A 19,476-nucleotide genomic window follows, 5' to 3' on the forward strand; every position below is an offset into this window, starting at 1 on the left:
TGGATTTGGAATTTCGAAAGTAAACTTATGTGCGTTTTTTTCTGCCCTCAATGATGTTCCTACGGTCTCTGCCTTAAAATTGGCCTTATAATATTAGTGATTAATTTAAATTTATTACACATTTAAGACTAAATCAATTTTTTCATTCTTTACGAAGTTAGTCATTACTTTTAGCTTTGTAGTTTTGGTTTAGTGCACTTAGTTATTTATGACCGAACAAGTGTTTTATTTGGTCGTTAGTTTAGAACAATTAGTTCCTCAAATTACCCTTAATAACCTGTCTGTTTTTTAAAGAACCAAATTTATTTTTTGTTTGATGGTATTTTATGAATAGTAAGATGGTGAGGACTGGAGAAGGAAGATCTTCTAATTTGGACCATGTGCAACCAACTGCATCTGTGAGAAAAAAGTGTAGTGGTCCTGGTACTTCAGTTCCAAATGAGGACTTTGGAGATTGTATTGAACAAGAAGAAGTTGAAATTGATGATGAAGGCTATCTGAGAGGACAGTGGATAAGTCATTACTGATTAATTATGAAGATCATGTGGTTAGACAATTATGGGATGGTTTGGTAAGTAATGAACATTAATTTAGTGTCTTATGTACGTATGTATTTATAAATGATATATCTTGATTATTGTAGGATCGTGGTGAGTTGAAGGTCGTTTCTCATGGGAGAAAGATAAATAAGTTAGGAGCACCTCATGAGCGCATAGAGGTTGGAGTAGACATGTCTAGCTTAGGTGGTCTGGTTTATGCTAGTTATGAGAATCTAGACCGAGGATTGCTTTGTGCTTTTGTAGAGAGGTAGCATGCAACACATTTCATTTACCCATCAGGGAGATGACCATTATTCTTGATGATGTGTCAAATTTGTTACATCTGCCCATTGCCAGCCAATTTTACACGCACCAGACCTTAGATGCATATGCGGCAAATGATTTGTTGGTAAAACGTCTCCGTGTTGACCGTGGAGTTGCATCTGAAGAGACAAGACACTACCAGGGATCTCATGTACGACTTGGTTGGTTGAGAGATGTATACAAGCACGCATGCTCAAGGAGACAATGGATTGTAGCTGTCAGAGCTTATTTACTTCACCTTGTTGGTTGCATTATCTTCGCCGATAGAAGTGCTACTTCGATTAGTGTGATATATCTTGGGTTTTTTTGTTGATCTGAGGCTGACTGGGGGATATGCTTGCGCGGCAGCTGCATTAACCCACATGTATGAGCAACTAGGAGATTGTAGTTACACAAAGACTAGGCAACTAGCTAGCTATGCGACATTGTTGCAGGGTTAGATTTATGAGCATTTCCCATCTATAGGGATGAGATGTATGCAACTCCAGTATTCTAAAGACCAACCCCGGTGTACGATGTATGAACCAGGGAAAGTTACTTCAATTGCTATTGTCCGATTGCAGCTAGATACATTGACACCAGCTTGCATTCGGTTTTCCCTATACGACGAGCACAAGGAAGAACATCCATTTGAATGAATATCTTTATTCTCTGGTTATTTGAGGCTTGAAAATTGGAGACAATTGCACTTGCTGGAACGTGTTCTCCGTTAGTATGGATATGTGCAGATCATCACTCGACACCCATCTGTAGTTAGAGATGGCGATCCAACTACAAATGAAATGGACCGACAATGGTTACATTTCAATGATTATGTCATACAGGATATGGATGTAGCACTTTATCCTAGCGACTGCGTTCAACAATACATGGAGTGGTTTCGATCGGTATCACATCCATATGTCATTAACATGGCGGAGGATGAGTGTCATGTACTCATACCCTTAGAGGCACCTGCCCACGGACCAGTGGCAACTCATCCTCAAGAGACGCATCCTAAACATCCTGCTCTGATATGTATGAACCGTTAATAACATTTTCATTTCTGTTAATTTTTTCTAATATTATCACATTCATGCTTGTAGGGTATTTGTCGTAGAATTACACAGACATTGCAACAATTACTTAATCATGGTGATGTGGTGGAGGGCATCCTTGTGTCATGTTAGCATGAGGAACGACGGATGATAGAGCTATGTATGCCAGGAGACATTCACGTAGAAATGATTGATTATGTAATATTTTTATCCATGAACGATGTTTTTGTTAGAACTTGAACTTTAAGTATGACTTAATTGTCTTTCGACCTTATGAATACCTTTTAATGTTGATTTTACTTATATTATTTAAATTGGTTTGGTTTAGTCTGTTCAATCCATGACACTGCCAAAACAAAAAGCTCGAAATAATTGGCTTCCGGATAACCACATTTGGAAGCATGATGGTGGCTTCCAGATGATGATGTTCGTAGTGAACACTGTCAATTTTGGATGTGAAAATTCGTATTCAAGGCTATCAATTTTGGATATGGATATCCAGAGGCAACACTGTGAGTTCCGGATCTAAATATCCATAGGCAACATTGTTAGTTCCAGATTTTTGCATCCATAACTATATACGTGAGTTTCAGATGTTGGCATCCATAAGTATATATGTTAGTTCCGGATATTGGCATTCGTAAGAGCATATATGCATTAGAAATGTATTCAAATAGGCTAAACATCCTAAAACATAAACATTAAGTATCTATTACAAATGTTAAAATTATAAATGTCGTCTAATGAACATTATTTGTGTATAAACTTGTATCCGGCTAGTATAGTGTGTCGACCAAGATTGGGTCGTTGGATAACGATGTGCTGCCCACAATATTTCTATATGTGGAATTGGACAACCATCTTTCAGCTTCACCTGTAAAAATTATAAATATAAGTTACATAACTTTTAAGATAGCAATATGACTTAGTTTTAATTCAATTAAGGGTATACCTGGACAAAATGATTTTTGTAAACGTGCTCAATTGCAATTATTCGGTGATGAGTCAAGTTACTTGGTGTTTGGGTTCTTAAAGAAAAAATAGTCGATGATTATATCATGAACAATAAACAAAAATGACATTATACCGATTAGTAATAATGTATCCCATGTTTGGAATTGTCATCCACTTATTTGTTCTTGCATGCAAGTACAAATGGCGAACGAAGTTAAATCAAGAAATGCAAAGTGCAAATGAAAGGGTGTTAGTAGTTGGTACCATTAACATGTGGTCAACTAGAAGTGACTTCTTCAAGTATTCATATCGTTCATCACCACCAAAATGTTCAACATATTCTTGTCTCCATTCACTTAGTTCTTTTAACAAATTCTTTCTAACAACAACCCATGACTCCTCTCCCATGCCCAATTCGGCAACAACAACATGGTACCCACAATGGCCATCAGCCTTAACATCGATAACATTAAGAATGTATGGATGATACCCTATAAGGAACTGATCAAGCAAAGGAATGGATTGTATTGGTAGAATTTGTGGTATGTGTCCTTCACTAGATTTTTTACTCGAACAACAATCATGTTGTGAGTGTAAGAAATCCACATGTTCTAAATAAGAAGAGATTCACTTAGTTGATCTCATAAATTTGGTAAGACGAGCAATCTTTATAGCACCTTTTGTTTTGACATTATTATGTGGTGTGTAAATAGATGTCTTCTCTAGAAAGGCAATCTCTTGTAATTTAGTTTTGATGTTAACGTTACCTGTAATGTCTTACTCTTTAAAGCGCTTCGCGATCACCTCAAACTCTTTGTCAATTGACAACTCAGATGAACATTGTTGACTTGCAATATCTTCAAAGCTTAATCGAGTCCACGTGACATATACTGATTTAAGTGGTATGCTACCCACACCAAATGAAGCCAATTGATACGCACACGGAAGACCATGAGTACATGTAAGAGTACATCCACCACACCTATTTTTATCAAACCCCACAGATTTAACTTTATCAAGCTCTTCTTCGGCAATAAGGTTCAAAGCATATTTAAACACAAAACCTAACAATTTTTTGTATGTTGTAACCTTAAACTGGTGTCCGACCACATGCAGACTCTTTTGAAATGAAGCTTTGATTGCATTATGTTGTAAAATAATCATCTTGTTGATCAAATCCAACAGAAACATAAATCCCCCATGGAATTTTGAAGAATTCTCTTTAGGCTCCAATGTGTCGCCTCAACCCTATTACTTGTTGTGTTTCTTAAGTGCATCACCTTATTTGTCCATGCTTTCACAATTTTTTCTTTATGTGGACATAACCAGGTAGCCATCACATAATCAACAAATATAGGCCATGGGGAACAAACAACTTAAAAGGCATTGACACGATCTTCAAAGGCTTCAACAATATCACAATCCACAACAGATCCCCAAACTTGCATTACCTAATCTCATACTTCAACAATAAGTTGGATTCATATCTCTCCTTCTCATCCCCGAAAGATGTTCATATATACACACGTGTTACAATAAAAACAACATTATTCATATGAAAACAAATATAACTTCGACAAGTTATGTATATTATTTACTTGTAAAAGTGTGGTAGAACCACTCAACTGCTTTGTTTGAGCAAAGCAGATATCCCTTAAGTGGTCATACATGTGGGTCAGTGTGGTAGCTCTCCATGAGTATCCACTACACACCATAAATTGCTAAACAGTACAATAGGCCAATTAATGTCACATTTTTGTTAGCAAATATTGTGCATCCCACAAAATGCAACAAATAAGCGCTCACAACATAGTCCTATATCTAGTGGATGCAACTCTCCTTGTATACTTCAAAATAAAAATTACATTCTAATCCATAATATATTATCTTATTAAAATACATAATTTAGATGATACAATTTGAGATGTATTTCTGAATCCAAAAATGCGTTCTGGATTGCACAATCCAAAATATATGTAAATTTTGAAAAATAAATTCTAAATTATGCAATATATAATCATATTAAAATAATCAATTCAAAATAAACCTACACAATAATACGAATGAAAATGATATACGAAAATCAAACTCTTAAAAAAAACGCAACAAGACAATGGATGTGTCTAAGACTAAAACAATTTCTGAATAGTGACAAAGAGTTCCCAAAGAAAGTCTGAAACAACAACTCATAAGAAGATTATATATATATATATATATATATATATATATATATATATATATATCATTAGGGTAAACTTATCATTATTGAACCACTCCACAGTTACATTGAATTCATGGAAGTGCAGAAAGATGTGGTGAAAGTAATGCTTCGACCCATTAAATTTAAGCCCTAAATCACCTGTTTGATCTTTTGGGTGGGCCAGTCACCCTATCCATCCCAATCTGCAATTTTCCTACTATGGTGATTCTTTAACTAAATGACAAATGGGACTAGGTTTCTTAGGTTTTTCAATGCATTTTTAAGACTTAAACACATGGTCATTTCAAAAAAATTAATAATATCAAAAAAATGAAAAGTTAAACTCCTATGTTACTCATGAAATGATAGATATATCTCTTTAGTTCCAAAATGCATGTATGCTTATCTTATTAGAAACATAATACAAAATAAGACATGCGATAAAATAAAACTTAAAAATATGGAAAAAAAAAAATTAAAGTATAAATTAAAAATAAAATTTATACTACACATCAAATTTTCGTGCTCTCTCTCTCTTTACTTTTTTCACGACAAAAGCATTTTTACCTTTTCATTTTTTTAATGATAGATTTACAATAAATTTTATTATTATTCTAAAATTCTCCAATACGCAAATTAATAAAAGTTTTGTATAAGAATATATATATATATATATATATATAAAATAATAAATAAATATTTAGTATAAAATCAATATATTTTTATAAATTTCTAAACCTTTGATAAATAAACTAAAAGTAAAATAAAATATTAATAAAAAATGTATCATTCTATAAAATATTATTATATATTATTGATAATAAATTATACTTCAATTCATAACTGATTAATTAATATTTGAATAACCTTCTAATAAATAACTTTATATTTGAAAGTAGTTTGACTATTAAAATATATCAACTTATTATGACTAATTTAATCAAGGTCAACCATTTAAATAAAAAATTTAAATTAATTTTTTTTCTAACTTTTTTTTTCACCTTGTTTATACACTTATATTTTCATTTAATTATTTTAATTTAAAAAAAAAATATTCAACTTTCACCAAACATTTTTGTTCATTATTTTATTTAGATAAATATTTTTATTTGACTAGTTTAAATTGAAATTTTTTATCTAATTTTGATTTAACACTTTCCTCCAATCTCATATTTAAATAAATATTTTCATTCAATTAATTTAAATTTAACTTTTTTATTTATCTTTGGTCAAACATTTATATTCGACCTTATAACATATAACTTTAGATAGATTTATCTTTGACAAGGTTTCTCCCTCAAATTCTCCCTCTCCCTTCTCTCTCCAGTTTTTCTCCCATAACTCATTTATTCCAAAATATCATCACGTCATGTTGTAGCTGAGGAGTCAAGGTACATTTCTACCATATCATATTTTCAAACAGAATAAGTTCACTTTTACTCTAAAGATCCCTTATTCTTTGTTTTTCTTTACGATTTAGTCATCAATCTTAGTGGGGCCAGTTAGAAAAGTGTTTCTCTCAACTTGATTAACCTCATACTAAAATTTGGTAATATTTGGATAACTTGCTCTAGGTTCTTAAATTTTGAAGTGGTTCTCCTGAGGTAAAATTTCCATCAATGGAATTTCAGGTAAGGGAAGATAACTTTAACTTTCAATAATATGGAGGGGACGTGGTCCCAAGTTTCAAATTCTCTTGCATGGATGTTATTTGATAAAATTGTTTGATTTTATGTTGTGTCAACATATATAAATATTATATTTTGATAGTTTGGAAGTTTGGAAGTTAAATATTATTTTTTATGTTCGAAAAGTTCTTGAATGTTATGTGATTGAATGATATGTATTATATATGAATGAAAATTGTATGAAATTGATGTCATACATTTGGAATAATGTATGGGTTATTGTTTGATGGTACATTAAGTATGAAAAACCTATGTTTAACAGAGATCTTCTAGCTTCACTTCACTGATGATATAAGTCATGTAGACTAAAATATCAGGTGGTGAGAAGTTGATGAGCGAGTTCATACACATTGAGTCTCGTTGTAGATACTCGATATTGGATGTTTGAACTTACTCTGATCCTTGATGTATGGATTAGATGTTAGTAAGGGCATACTTAATGAGTCTTCCAGAAGATGGATTCATGTGCAGTCAATGGGATTGAAGTAAAATCCAATGATTGGGATTGAAATAAAATCCAATGATTGGGATTGAAATAAAATCCAATGATTGTGATTGAAAATAGATCCATATGTGGTCTATATGCATGATGAAATTGGTATTGAAATTTTATAAGACAACATTTAAAAAAAAATATTTATAAATGATTAGTTTAATTAATTCTTTTTGCATGAATTAAATATGTTATGGAATTTCTTTTCATTAGCTTACCCTTACTTTTCTTGTTGTGTTGTGAGCTGCAATGATTGTACTACGTAGACGAGTATATGATCATACAGGTGTCAGAGAGATTTAAGAGGTAGTTTTGAACCTGTTTTGAACTTTATATTGTTAATATTTGTATTTCTATGAGTTCTAATCATGTATTAAGAATGTTTTGAAGAACTTCAATTCTGTATAAAAATCGGTAGAACTTGTATTCTAATAGTTAGATGTATTTTCTAAGGTATTACATATCTTCAACAAATTAGTTAGTTACTGACTTTATCATTTAATTCATTATTCTTTTAAGCGTACTCAATGGCATTCTAGATCCGTGCATGGATCAACACGTGGATGACTTCTTTTTATCCTATGAAATGGAATTGATTAAATAGGAAGATCTAGCTAAAAGTAATATAGAAAATGTGAAAAGTAAGTAATTAGAAGAAGTTTTGAAGTCATTTTCTTACGATTGTTCGAAGAATAAATAGTAGAAACGAAATGTTTGATATATCTCTAAGAATAACATTTTATAAATTAATTAATTAAAATATATCTATAAATATAATATTTTAAAATTACACATTTTTTATAAATTAAAACATGTACAGATATAAAATTACATATGCATATCAATGTTTATAATTTTTGTTTAGAAAATCATATATGTTGATTATGTTTAAAGCTGAAAATACAAGTCTAATTTAAGTTATTACACATTTAATCTATTAAAAATAAATTGAAGTGAGAAGATAGGTATATAATTTATTAATTAATATGTCTAATCTGTCCTTCATAATTGGAGACTTGTAAAATAGAAATTAATAGAAAAAAAAAAACATTTGACAATTTTGTTATGATAAATTTGAATCTCTCATAAAAAATCATTTATAATATAAGAATTAAAAGACAATCTTACAAGATTAAGAATATGTTAATCACAAGTAAATGAAAATATATATATATATATATATATATATATATATAAAATATCTGAATTGATACTTGTAATTATAGAATATGGAAGCATTCAACTCAATCTTCATCAACATCTTGGAATGCCCATTCATGAGTTTTGCGAGGCTGAGCCTCTTCCTCTGGTGTAAAATCGTTAATTATATTAAAAAAGTGTGTCTAACAAACTCAACACTCTTATTCTGAATAAGGTTGGGGATGGCGGAGGCAGTGAGATGGAGAAGAGTCTTCATGTTAAGATAGTTGGCAATCATACAAATTTCCTTCAACTCTTCATGACTAAGTCTCTTCATGACAAATGTGTTCAAGATTAAACAAATAAAAGTTACATATGTGGTTTTTACTCTTACACTACAAGAAATTATGTATAAAGTGGTAGTTTTAATATGACGGTTATTAATAACTGTCACAAATTTTCGTATAATATGAAATTTAACTAACTGCCACAATTACCCTTAAGAATATGTCAGTTTGAACCGCCACAATTATCCGCCTTATTATTTCTAATTATTTTTTTTTAAATTTGGTTTCACTATTCAGGAACCCTAATGTTGTTTTTGAAAACCTCATTTGTGACTTTTCCCTCTCTCCTCCTTTCTCTCTACGTCGAACCCTAATGAAATCCTGGTCGAAAACTCCTCACGTTAAGCCTTCGTGAAAACCCCTTTGCGAATATTGTGGCAGTTATAAACGCCAGTTTATACACAAATAACCGCCACAATATACACTTTTTTTTTGTAGTATTAGTACATAAATGTGCAAGTTTAGATTTTGTTAACATTGATCTGTAAGATTTATTTTAATGTTTTTAATTATAAATTTCATTTTTAACAAAGAATATATATATATATATATATATATTACATGAGATAATATAATTATAATTAAATAATATTAGAAATATTGTTTGTTGAATTATTAACACAAAAATTATTGTTTTGTGTGAAAAGTCCTAAATAATATATATTATTTTCTAGATATATAAGACAATATCATATTTTTCATCGTTAAAGGTATTTAATACTAATAAAATATGTTATCAAATCTTTCTTAATTAATAGCATAAGTTGTTGTACTTTAACACATAGTGCATATACTTTAGATTTTGCTAACATGTATCACATGAAATAACATATATATATATATATATATATATATATATATATATATATATTAGGATAATATAGTTATAATTAAATAAAATTATAAATGAAGATATTATTTATTAAATTACTAATGTAAAAGTTAATTTTTTCTGTGATTTTTTTAAAAGAATTTTATTCATTCTATAATGCATATTATTATTTGAAATATGAGATAATATCATATGTTTAATTATTAAAGGTGTTTAATATTAATAAAATATCTCATCAAATACTTCTTATTGAATTTCTATAAAAAAAATATGGTAAAATAAATAAAACTTGCATATACTTGTTTACTTTTAATACAATAAACATATATATATATATATATTAAAATTATTATATGAGATAATATAATTATAATTAAATAACATTGTAAATATTTTTATTCAATTATTAACACAAAAATATAGTTTTTTATGTGAATTTTTATTTTTAATTTTTAGAGTATTTTGTTTTATTATTGATCCATAGAATTTTTTTTTCATTCTATAATGCATATTATTTTGGAAATATATAAGATAATATACTTTTTATTATTAAAAGTATTTAATATCAATAAAATATCTTACAAAATAGAACTTACATATCTCTTTTACTTTTTTTTATGTAATAAGTGTTTTTTAATGTATATTTTAGATTTTTTTAAGCATGCAATGCCAAATTTATTTAAAATGTTTTTTAATTATACATTTCACATTTGTTATCTGAATATTACTGAACTTATAAACAAGGTATAAAACAACTACCCAAGTGTAAGCTTCTATGTGAAAATAGGGGACACAACACATATAATAGAACATAAACATATCCACTTTCACAACACAGCAGCATGGAACACAACCCACTTCTCCACAACAACCATACGGGGTCAACTCTTCACACACCTTGACACCTTGAACCATCCCATATTACATGAGGTAGTCTCATCCTACCCCAGACATCACACCAAAGCACCACCTTGAAACCATCAAGGTCCAGCTGTTGAACTGCTGGTGTCAAGTTTGGTGCAGCTCCACTCTTCAAATACAATTTTCTCTTTTCCAATTCACTCCTCCAAGACTTCCCTGCTTCGACAGTTACCTCTTAAAGCTTCACAGCTTTAGGTAGCACTCAAGTATTGAAATCAGCTCCACGGACAAGCTGGCTTCCACCATTAAGATAATTGAAAATGTGTTAGTTTTCGGCCTCAACCATTCTACTTTCCACTCCAAAAGCAATTAGAGCACACAGCAGCACCACGTAAGCTTGAGAGCACTAAAGCATTCTTGCACCTTAATTCCCAAAGCAATACACCTCCAAAAACCAGCACATTGCTTTTAAAAACAATGTCCAAAATTTCAAAAACCCCATACCATTCACATGATTACCCTTTACCTCACTTTTCACGACAAAACCAAGGTTCAAACCAGAAATTACTGAACCCAGCTTTGGCACCTCAACAGCTGCATCACACTTCAGCAAGTTCAATATAAATACCTACTACAAATAGTGGCCCCTTCCTAGCAGGCAGCCCCTACAACCCACAACAATACCCATTCCAGCTGCCATCACATATACTTTCATTAGTGCATAACTGTTATACCTCATTTTGAAATTTTTATATGAGATAAATATAATTATTATATAAATTAAATATACGAGATAATATAATTGTAATTACATATTATTTCGGTACGGTTAATGTATAGTTCTACATCGCTTACGAGTTGAGGTCAATGACAATTTAAATGCACCTTCCTCCCTTAATCCATGAAGATGTCTTTTAAGGATAAAACCGTGACGGAATACCGACCTTCAAAGCGAACAATATTTTGAATGCAGAACATATATATTAAAATTTTAAATATCAAGATTTTTTTAGTAAAATGTAAATAATTTATTTGGAAAAGTGGATATTAGTGTTAGGGAGTTACTAAGTCTATAAAGCTTTGTCAAGTTATATAAGTATTGTAAAAAAAAAACTATATTTATTTAATGTTAAGTTAAGAGTATTTAATGTGTCATATATATATATATATATATATAAGATTTTATTAAAGAAGAAAGATTGATGAAAGTCTTACAACAACAAAGAGCTTAAGATCTTAATTCATCCTTAGTCGTTGTAGTTGAAAGAAAACACATTATTTGTATTCAAGAGAAACCTGAAAGAGTAAATCAAATTTTGTCTGTCATAAGACATAACATTTCTTCTATTGAGCAATCTAATGATCTTTTAGATTAGTTTCTTTGTAAACCTTTTGGTTTTAGACAGGTTTGGTTATTGTCCAAAATATACTCTATTTTAATTAAGAGTGACTGCATCCAAATAATACTCAATATTATAAGTGATTGGGTTATAAATATACTTAATGTTTTAAGCCAATAGTGATTGTTGTTCAAATAGTACTTGAGTTTTTAGCAAAAAGTTAATGAGGTTCAAAATACTCATGTTACTTGTAGTATTAACTAGATAGTGAAATTTGATCAATTGATCAAGAACTAGATGTTGTATGTGTCTGCATGCAATCGGTAAAAAACTCAAAGCATAAGTCTTGTTTTCTGTATATCTTATTCTTTGAATATTATCACTTTGTACTAAAAAAAAATGAATATAATCGAATTTTCTTGATAGATTTCACTTGAAAGATTCAAAGATGATATTATAGTTAATGATTTGTCTTGATAACCATTCAGACTATTGCAATATGAATTAGGTAAAGAATTTCTATATATAAAAAATCTTTCTTACATTACTATTTGATTGTGAAATAATAAATTTTAAAATAAGATAAAACAAAACAGAAAAATGAAAACAAAAATTATGAATTTTGTAAATAAATAAAATAGTTAATATTCTAACTTATATATTTAATATAAATTAAACTTTTAACCTTTATATATTTTAAAATAAATTTTTTTCAAGAGAAAACCTAGTATGATAAAATAATATATGTATTAAGTATTTTTTTCAAACCATTTTTAAAATAAGAAAATGATAAATAAAGGGAATTGAGTTTCTTTTAGGTTAAAATTAAATTATTTTATTTTTTGAAATATGTACATTCCAAAATTAAGTATACAAATCTATTTTATTCAAACATTTTTATATATAAAGGTTTATATAGATATAAACAAAATATAGAGAAATTTTTACTAATTTATTTTTTTTTAAAATATTTTAGTTAATGAGTCAAACTTTTTGAAAAAAATGAGTATAGTCGAATTTAAGTGATAGATTTCTCTTTAAAGACTCAACAAAGATATTATAATTAATGATTTATCTCAATCAAACTAGTACAATATGAGGAGAATTTCTTTATAAAAAAAATCTTCCTTACCAATACTATTTGATTGTGAAATAATTGTTGAACCAAGTGGTGTTCAAGCTTTGAAGAATCCAAATCTTTTGAAGGATGTTGAAGCCTCTGTTGTGCTTGATGTTGCTGTGCTGGTTTAAGCTTTGTTCTGGGGTAGTTTATATGTTGTAATCCACCCTATGATTAAATCTAAAGCATTAGCATTCTCAATCTTTGTGAAAACAAAATGATTTCAAACTAAGTAAAAACAATCGATTGTTTTGTCGAAACAACCGATTGTTTGTACTTAGGTGTTTTGAGAAAAAGTTTGAAAATTGTTTTGAATGGTTAAACTGTTAAGTACCAAAACAACCGATTGATTCGAGGAAACAACTGATTGTTTGTTTTGGGACCATAACAGAAAAACTATTTTCTTTGACTGAGCTTTAAATGATTTAACTGTTTACGCTCCAGACATTAAATGCTTTGACCAATCTTTTAATGCAATTTAAGAGTTTGTTAAAATTTGATAACAAACTACATCTTTGAATATATTCAGAAAAACAGATTTAAGATTTAAGAATCTTTGACAAAGTTTTTCTAAGAGAGTTTTTCAAAGTGTTGAGATTGCTAAGTTGTTTGTGATTGATCAAAGTGCTGGAATAGGATTCTGCTTGTATTGATTTCAGATTATCTTCTGTAACAAGTGTAATCCTTGTACTCTGTTGAACAATTTCGTTTCTGTGTTTGCTGAGATTGGCTGTGTGTTCTTGAGGTGTTCAAGATCAGCAATCTTAGTGTTGGCCAAGGAGAGTGTGTTTCTTAAGGTGTTCAAGGTCATTCTCTTGGTTGTTGTGTAAGTGATCAAGTGGTGATTGCTTAGTGGATATCCTGAGGGTTTCTGAGAAGACTGGATGTAGCTCTGGATTTGGAGTGAACCAGTATAAACAAATGTGTACAATCTCTCTATCTCTAACTCTTTAAATTCAGTTTGTTTGTTGTTTACTGGTATAAACAACTGATTGTTTCTACAAACAACTGATTGTTTCTACAAACAACTGATTGTTTTTTCTGGTCTATAGCTTTTGCTTGCTGTTTTGGCTAACTGAATTACTGAATCATTTGGTTCCTGAGATAAATTCATTCTAGTTTTTGAAATATTTGCGAAAACCCTTTTAAACAATTCACTCCCTCTAGTTTAAAGCCATCTTTTCTAACAATAATAACTTTTAAAAAAAGATAAAACAAAATAGAAAGTGAAAACAAAAATTATGAATTTTATAAATAAATAAAATAGTTAATATTCTATTTTATATATTTAATATAAATTAAACTTTTAACCTTTATATGTTTTTAAATAATATTTTTCCAAGAGAAAACCTAGTATGATAAAATAAGATTTGTATTAAGTATTTTCTTCAAACCATTTTAAAACAAGAAAATGATAAATAAAGGAAATTGAGTTTATTTGAGGATAAATAAAGAAAATGTCGTGTATCGGGTCTCCCTTATGAACCCGTCCGACAGAAGCTTGTCGGCCTCCTCCTTCGCCGCGAGTCGCTTTTTGTCGACCAAGTCCCTCTTCTTTTGGGAGATTGGGCGGGCCTCTTTGAATATTGACAATCGATGGGTGATGACATTCGGGCTCACCCCCGGCATGTCGGACGGCGTCCATGCGAACATGTCTATATTCTTTTTCAGCGCGGCATGAATGGTCTCGGCCTCGGCCGCTGCCAAGGATGTTCCTACAGTCGTGTTGTGCTCTTCGTCGAGGAGGGGAACTCTCCTTAGCTCCTCTCTCGCCTCCAGCCTGTCCTCGGTCGCCCGGGGATCGAGGTCTACCAATGCCACGATCGGTTCGATCTTCCTCGGTCGTTCCTTCCTGGGGGAGCGGTCCTTTCGGTAGGACTTTCTCACCTTGAGGGGAGAGGTATCACTCCTTAAAGGTTCCACCCGGAGGCTCTCGGCGTAGCACTCTCGTGCTTCTTTCTGGTCTACGTGGACCGTGAGAATATCCCCTGTCCTCGAAGGGAACTTCATTGCGAGGTGAGTGGTTGATACAATGGCCTTCAGCCGGTTGATGGAGGGTCGGTCGAGGAGGATGTTGTAGGAGGTGTTGGCGTCGATGACCAGGTATCGGATTTTGATGGTCCTGGTGCTCTTCTCCTCTCCCAAGGTGGTGTACAACTCAAGGTAACCCTTGGTACCCATCCTCTCGCCAGAGAATCCTACTATGTGATCGTCGTATGGCATCATCTCGGCCTCGGCTATCCTCATAGCCTTAAAAGTTTTCCAGTAGAGGATGTCTACCGAACTTCCCTGGTCCACAAGGGTCTTCCGTATGGTGAATCGGTCTATATCGACCGCTATCACCATCGGGTCATCCTGCTGGCGATAGTCCACGCCCTTAAAGTCCTCGTCCGTGAACGTGATGGGTGGCATCCTCGGTCGGAATGCCACTGTGTTTACCTGGTGTACCGCCCGGAGGTACTTCTTCCGGGCGTTGTTCGTGCTTCCTCCCCCAGCGAAGCCGCCGACTATAGTGTTGATAACCTCTCGGTTACCTCTCCTATCGGCCTCCCTGGGGGGGTCGTCCCTTCGGGGGAATCGTCCCTTGCGGGTTGTCGGTTGCCTCTGTTATCTCGGTCGTTACGGCCGTGTTGAGGTGACCTCGTCCGCCTGGGTGGATCCTGTTGAACCAAGTGGTGTTCAAGCTTTGAAGAATCCAAACCTTTTGAAGGATGTTGAAGCCTTGGCTGTGCTTGCTGTTGCTGTGCTGGTTCAGTTTAGTTGTGGGGTAGTTTGAGTGTTGTAATCCACCTTTTGATCGAATCTAAAGCATAGGCATTCTCAATCTTTGTGAAAGTAAAATATTTTTCAAACTAAGTTAAAACAACCGATTGTTTTATCGAAACAACCGATTGTTTTGTCGAAACAACCGATTGTTTTGTCGAAACAACTGGTTGTTTATACTTACATGTTTTGAGAAAATATTGAAAACTGATTTTCAAATGGTTGAGCTGTTAAAACCAAAACAACCGATTGATTCGAGGAAACAACCGATTGTTTGTTTTGAGACCATAATAAAAAAAACTGTTTTGGGACCATAACAGAAAAACTGTTTTGGGACCATAACAGAAAAACTGTTTTGGGACCATAACAGAAAAACTGTTTTATCTTTGACTGAGCTTTAAATGATTTAACTGCTTACGCTCCAGACATTAAATGCTTTGACCAATCTTTTAATGCAATTTAAGAGTTTGTTAAGATTTGATAACAAACAACATCTTTGAATAAATTCATAAAAACATATTTGAGTAACAATAATCTTTTACAAGATTTTGAAAAGAGTTTTTGAGTTTTTCAAAGAGCTGAGATTGCTTAGAGTTTGTGATTGATCAAAGTGTGTGGAATAGGATTCTGCTTGTATTGATTTCAAATTATCTTCTGTAGTAACAAGTGTAATCCTTGTACTTTGTGAAACAAGTTTCGTTTGTGTATGCTGAGATTGGTTGTGTGTTCTTGAGGGGATCAAGATCAGCAATCTTAGTGTTGTTGTGTTGGCCAAGAAGAGTGTATGTCTTGAGGTGTTCAAGGTCACTTTCTTGGTTGTGGTGTAAGTGATCAAGGTGTGATTGCTTAGTGGATTTCCTCAGGGTTTCTGAGAAGACTGGATGTAGCTCTGGATTTGGAGTGAACCAATATAAACATCTGTGTGCAATCTCTTTATCCCTAACTCTTTAAATTCAGTTTTGTTTGTTGTTTGCTGGTATAAACAACCGATTGTTTTTCTGGTACTGCTGTTTTTGATTCCTGTTTTGGCAAACTGAATTTCTTATAAATTGTTTCTTGAGATAATTTCATTCTTGTTTTAAAAGTTTGCGAAAATCCTCTTTAAACAATTCACCCCCCCCTCTAGTTTAAAGCCATCCATTCTAACAGATCCGCCCGGTGGGGTGGGTCTCGGCCATTCCTGACGAATCGACAGAGATGCCTAACCTGTTTAAGTTCCTCGATCTTATCCTTAAGGGTTTGACACTCCACGGTCGAGTGTCTGATGTTTTGGTGATACCGACACTACTTTCTCCGGTCGGCATTATTCGGGCTGGCCACCTTCCTTGGAGCAGGGATCAACTCGGTGTTGAGGGCCTCGTCCAGAATCCTCCCCCTCTCGGTCGTTAGGGGTGTGTATCTTGAGAACCGGATTGGCTGGTCTCGGTTATCTCGGCGTCGGTCGTTTCGTTGACTCGGCCGCCCCTGGCAGTCATTCTCTTCTTTGTTTTTCTCCCCACCAGCCTCGGCACGGGCCTGGTTGCGAAATTCTCTTAGCTCTTCCAGCTGCATGTACTTAGCATCTCTCTTTCTCAGCTCGTCCAGGCTGTCGGCCGGCTGCATGCACAGGTTGTCGGCAAAGGGCCTCGGACGCAAGGCCGTCAGCATGTGGTGCATGGCAACGTCCGGGCTCAGATTCCAGATGCTCATTGCCACCTTACTGAACCTATCAAAAAAGGTTCCCAGCGACTCTCCCTTCTCCTGGCGGATGCCTACCAGGGCGATGAAGGCCAGGTGGTGCGGCCGGCTGGTCGCAAACTAGGTCTCGAACTTTGCTACGAGCGTGGCAAAGCTGTCGATGGAGTTGGGTGAGAGCTTGGTGAACCAACTAAGGGATGCTCCCTTCAAGGATGTGGGAAACACTCCACATAACACAGCGTCATCTGCGGTGTAGAGACTCATATGGGTGGTGTAGGCGTCCATATGCTCGTCCGGGTCGGTCGACCCGTCATATCGGTCTCGGTTGAAACCCTTCCACTTCTCAGGCAGTGGGACTTCAATGATGGTGTTGGTAAAGGGATGTCAGTGGGTCGAGGCGGTCGTCAGGGTCGTTCGAGTGGACCTGATTAGGCAGGACTCGTCGCCCATCTCGGTCTCGCGGGAAGGGGGTCGGCCTCTCATCCCCTCGGCCACGTCTGGGTTGGGGGGAGAGGTGTAGGACTTGCCGACAACGTTCGTCGGTATGACAGAAGGTCCTCCCTCTCCCAACTTCTTTTTCATCTCTTCATTCTCCCTACGGAAAACTTGCAGCTCCTGCTCGTTTTTCTGAGCAACTTCTTCGGTCTTCCTTCGCATCTCGGCCATCTCTCTCTAGAGAGACAACAGCAACATCGTCTGGTCGGCTTCGGTCATTCTCTCCATGCTTCTGGTTGAGACCATCTACTTTTTTCCTTCAGCTACTTTCCCTCGGCCCCACGGTGGGCGCCAATTGTTCCTACTAGGGAGATGGGACCTAGAGAACTATTGAAGTCTTCTTCTCCTTCCTTCGCTCGGTCAGGTGATTGGGTGATGAGCTGGGATTCTTCTCATCCTTCTACTTCTCCTTCGGCACTCGGTCTCGGGTGAACACCGAATGGTGGGGGTACCTGCGAAGGCACTCCGACGCTCAAGTCAGTAAAGCGGATGGTCAGCTCTAAGGTAGGTGAACAGTAATAAATGAGATACCTTACTCCTTGGGATGCGTGCTATTTATATTATTCTAATGGGTCTATCTTGTTGGGCCCGCTTATCAGAGTGGATACCGCTTAGGATTGTATTACCTAATTCTTAATGATGGATTAACTTCACTGACCTTGGTTTGAGCGTTAATGGCAATAGGGGTCGACCGTCTGATGGCATTTCATGTGTTCTTCTTGAATCAAAGTAGAAAATAAGGTGCGGAAGCAATGGGTGAGATGATCAAGACCCTCCTAGGAGTTGTGTTGGCCTTGTAGGTGCATGATGAGTATGGTGTTTGAGTGGTTCGGCCAGCTCAAGGGAGAAGGTGAAAGGATTGAAGTTTAGAGCCTAGATTTCTAGGAGAAGTAAAGCTTGTGCACAAAAATGGCAGCATAACCTTACTCAATTAAACTTGAAAATACAAGGTGTAGGTTCCTCCTTTTATAGGCTAAGGAGGACCATAATGCAACCCTAATGCTAGCCAAATGAAATGTAAATGTGAAGCACATGGGTGCACATGGCACATGGGTGCACAAATGAGCACATGGGGAGGGGTGTGTCTAGTTTTTATGCTCACCCCCTCCATGGGCTTTCTAGACCGGCCTTGGTAAATTTAGAGGTTTTTTTAGAAACTCTAAGTTTACCTAGGTTGGTGTTTTAGGTGCCAAAATTAATTCTAAGAAAATTACAAATAAAGTTCCTATGCTAATTTTGACAAGAAATTAAAGTCTACTCTACACTAGAGTTTATGGCATTTGAACATGTAAAAGAACGTCTTCTTGGATCCTCTTGGCCATAACTCTATGGTTGGCCCAAATCTACCCTTTGGTGGGCTTGCATGTGGGCTTGTGCTTGGGCCTCTTCCATCATCCCCTCCCTCTTGAAAAGGATTTGTCCTCAAATCCATTGCTTCTTCTTCTTCATGGCTAGGGGAAAGGATGTGGCTGGATGGTGTCCATCATCTCCTCCTTCTTGAGAAGATCTATCCTCAGATCTACAGACTTGATCTCGGATAGCAACCTTTTGCTTCGCCAAAGCTTGTCCTCCTGGATCAAACGTCCACCTATAGAAATAATCAAATAAGGCATAGGTGTTAGTTTGCAAATTAATTTTACTAGGTTGCCATTTTTGTTTTTCTTTT

General features: G+C 34.2%; 1 protein-coding gene across 1 annotated transcript; it reads right to left on the bottom strand.

Annotated features, from left to right (window-relative positions):
* Positions 1 to 14,309: 14,309 nt before the first annotated feature.
* Positions 14,310 to 15,287, bottom strand: LOC137829191 (uncharacterized). The gene has a single exon (XM_068635988.1). The coding sequence runs from the start codon at positions 15,285 to 15,287 to the stop codon at positions 14,310 to 14,312; it is 978 nt and encodes a 325-aa protein (XP_068492089.1).
* Positions 15,288 to 19,476: the final 4,189 nt, after the last annotated feature.

Source organism: Phaseolus vulgaris, chromosome 7, assembly GCF_000499845.2.
Source record: "Phaseolus vulgaris cultivar G19833 chromosome 7, P. vulgaris v2.0, whole genome shotgun sequence".
NCBI classification, from domain to species: domain Eukaryota; kingdom Viridiplantae; phylum Streptophyta; class Magnoliopsida; order Fabales; family Fabaceae; genus Phaseolus; species Phaseolus vulgaris.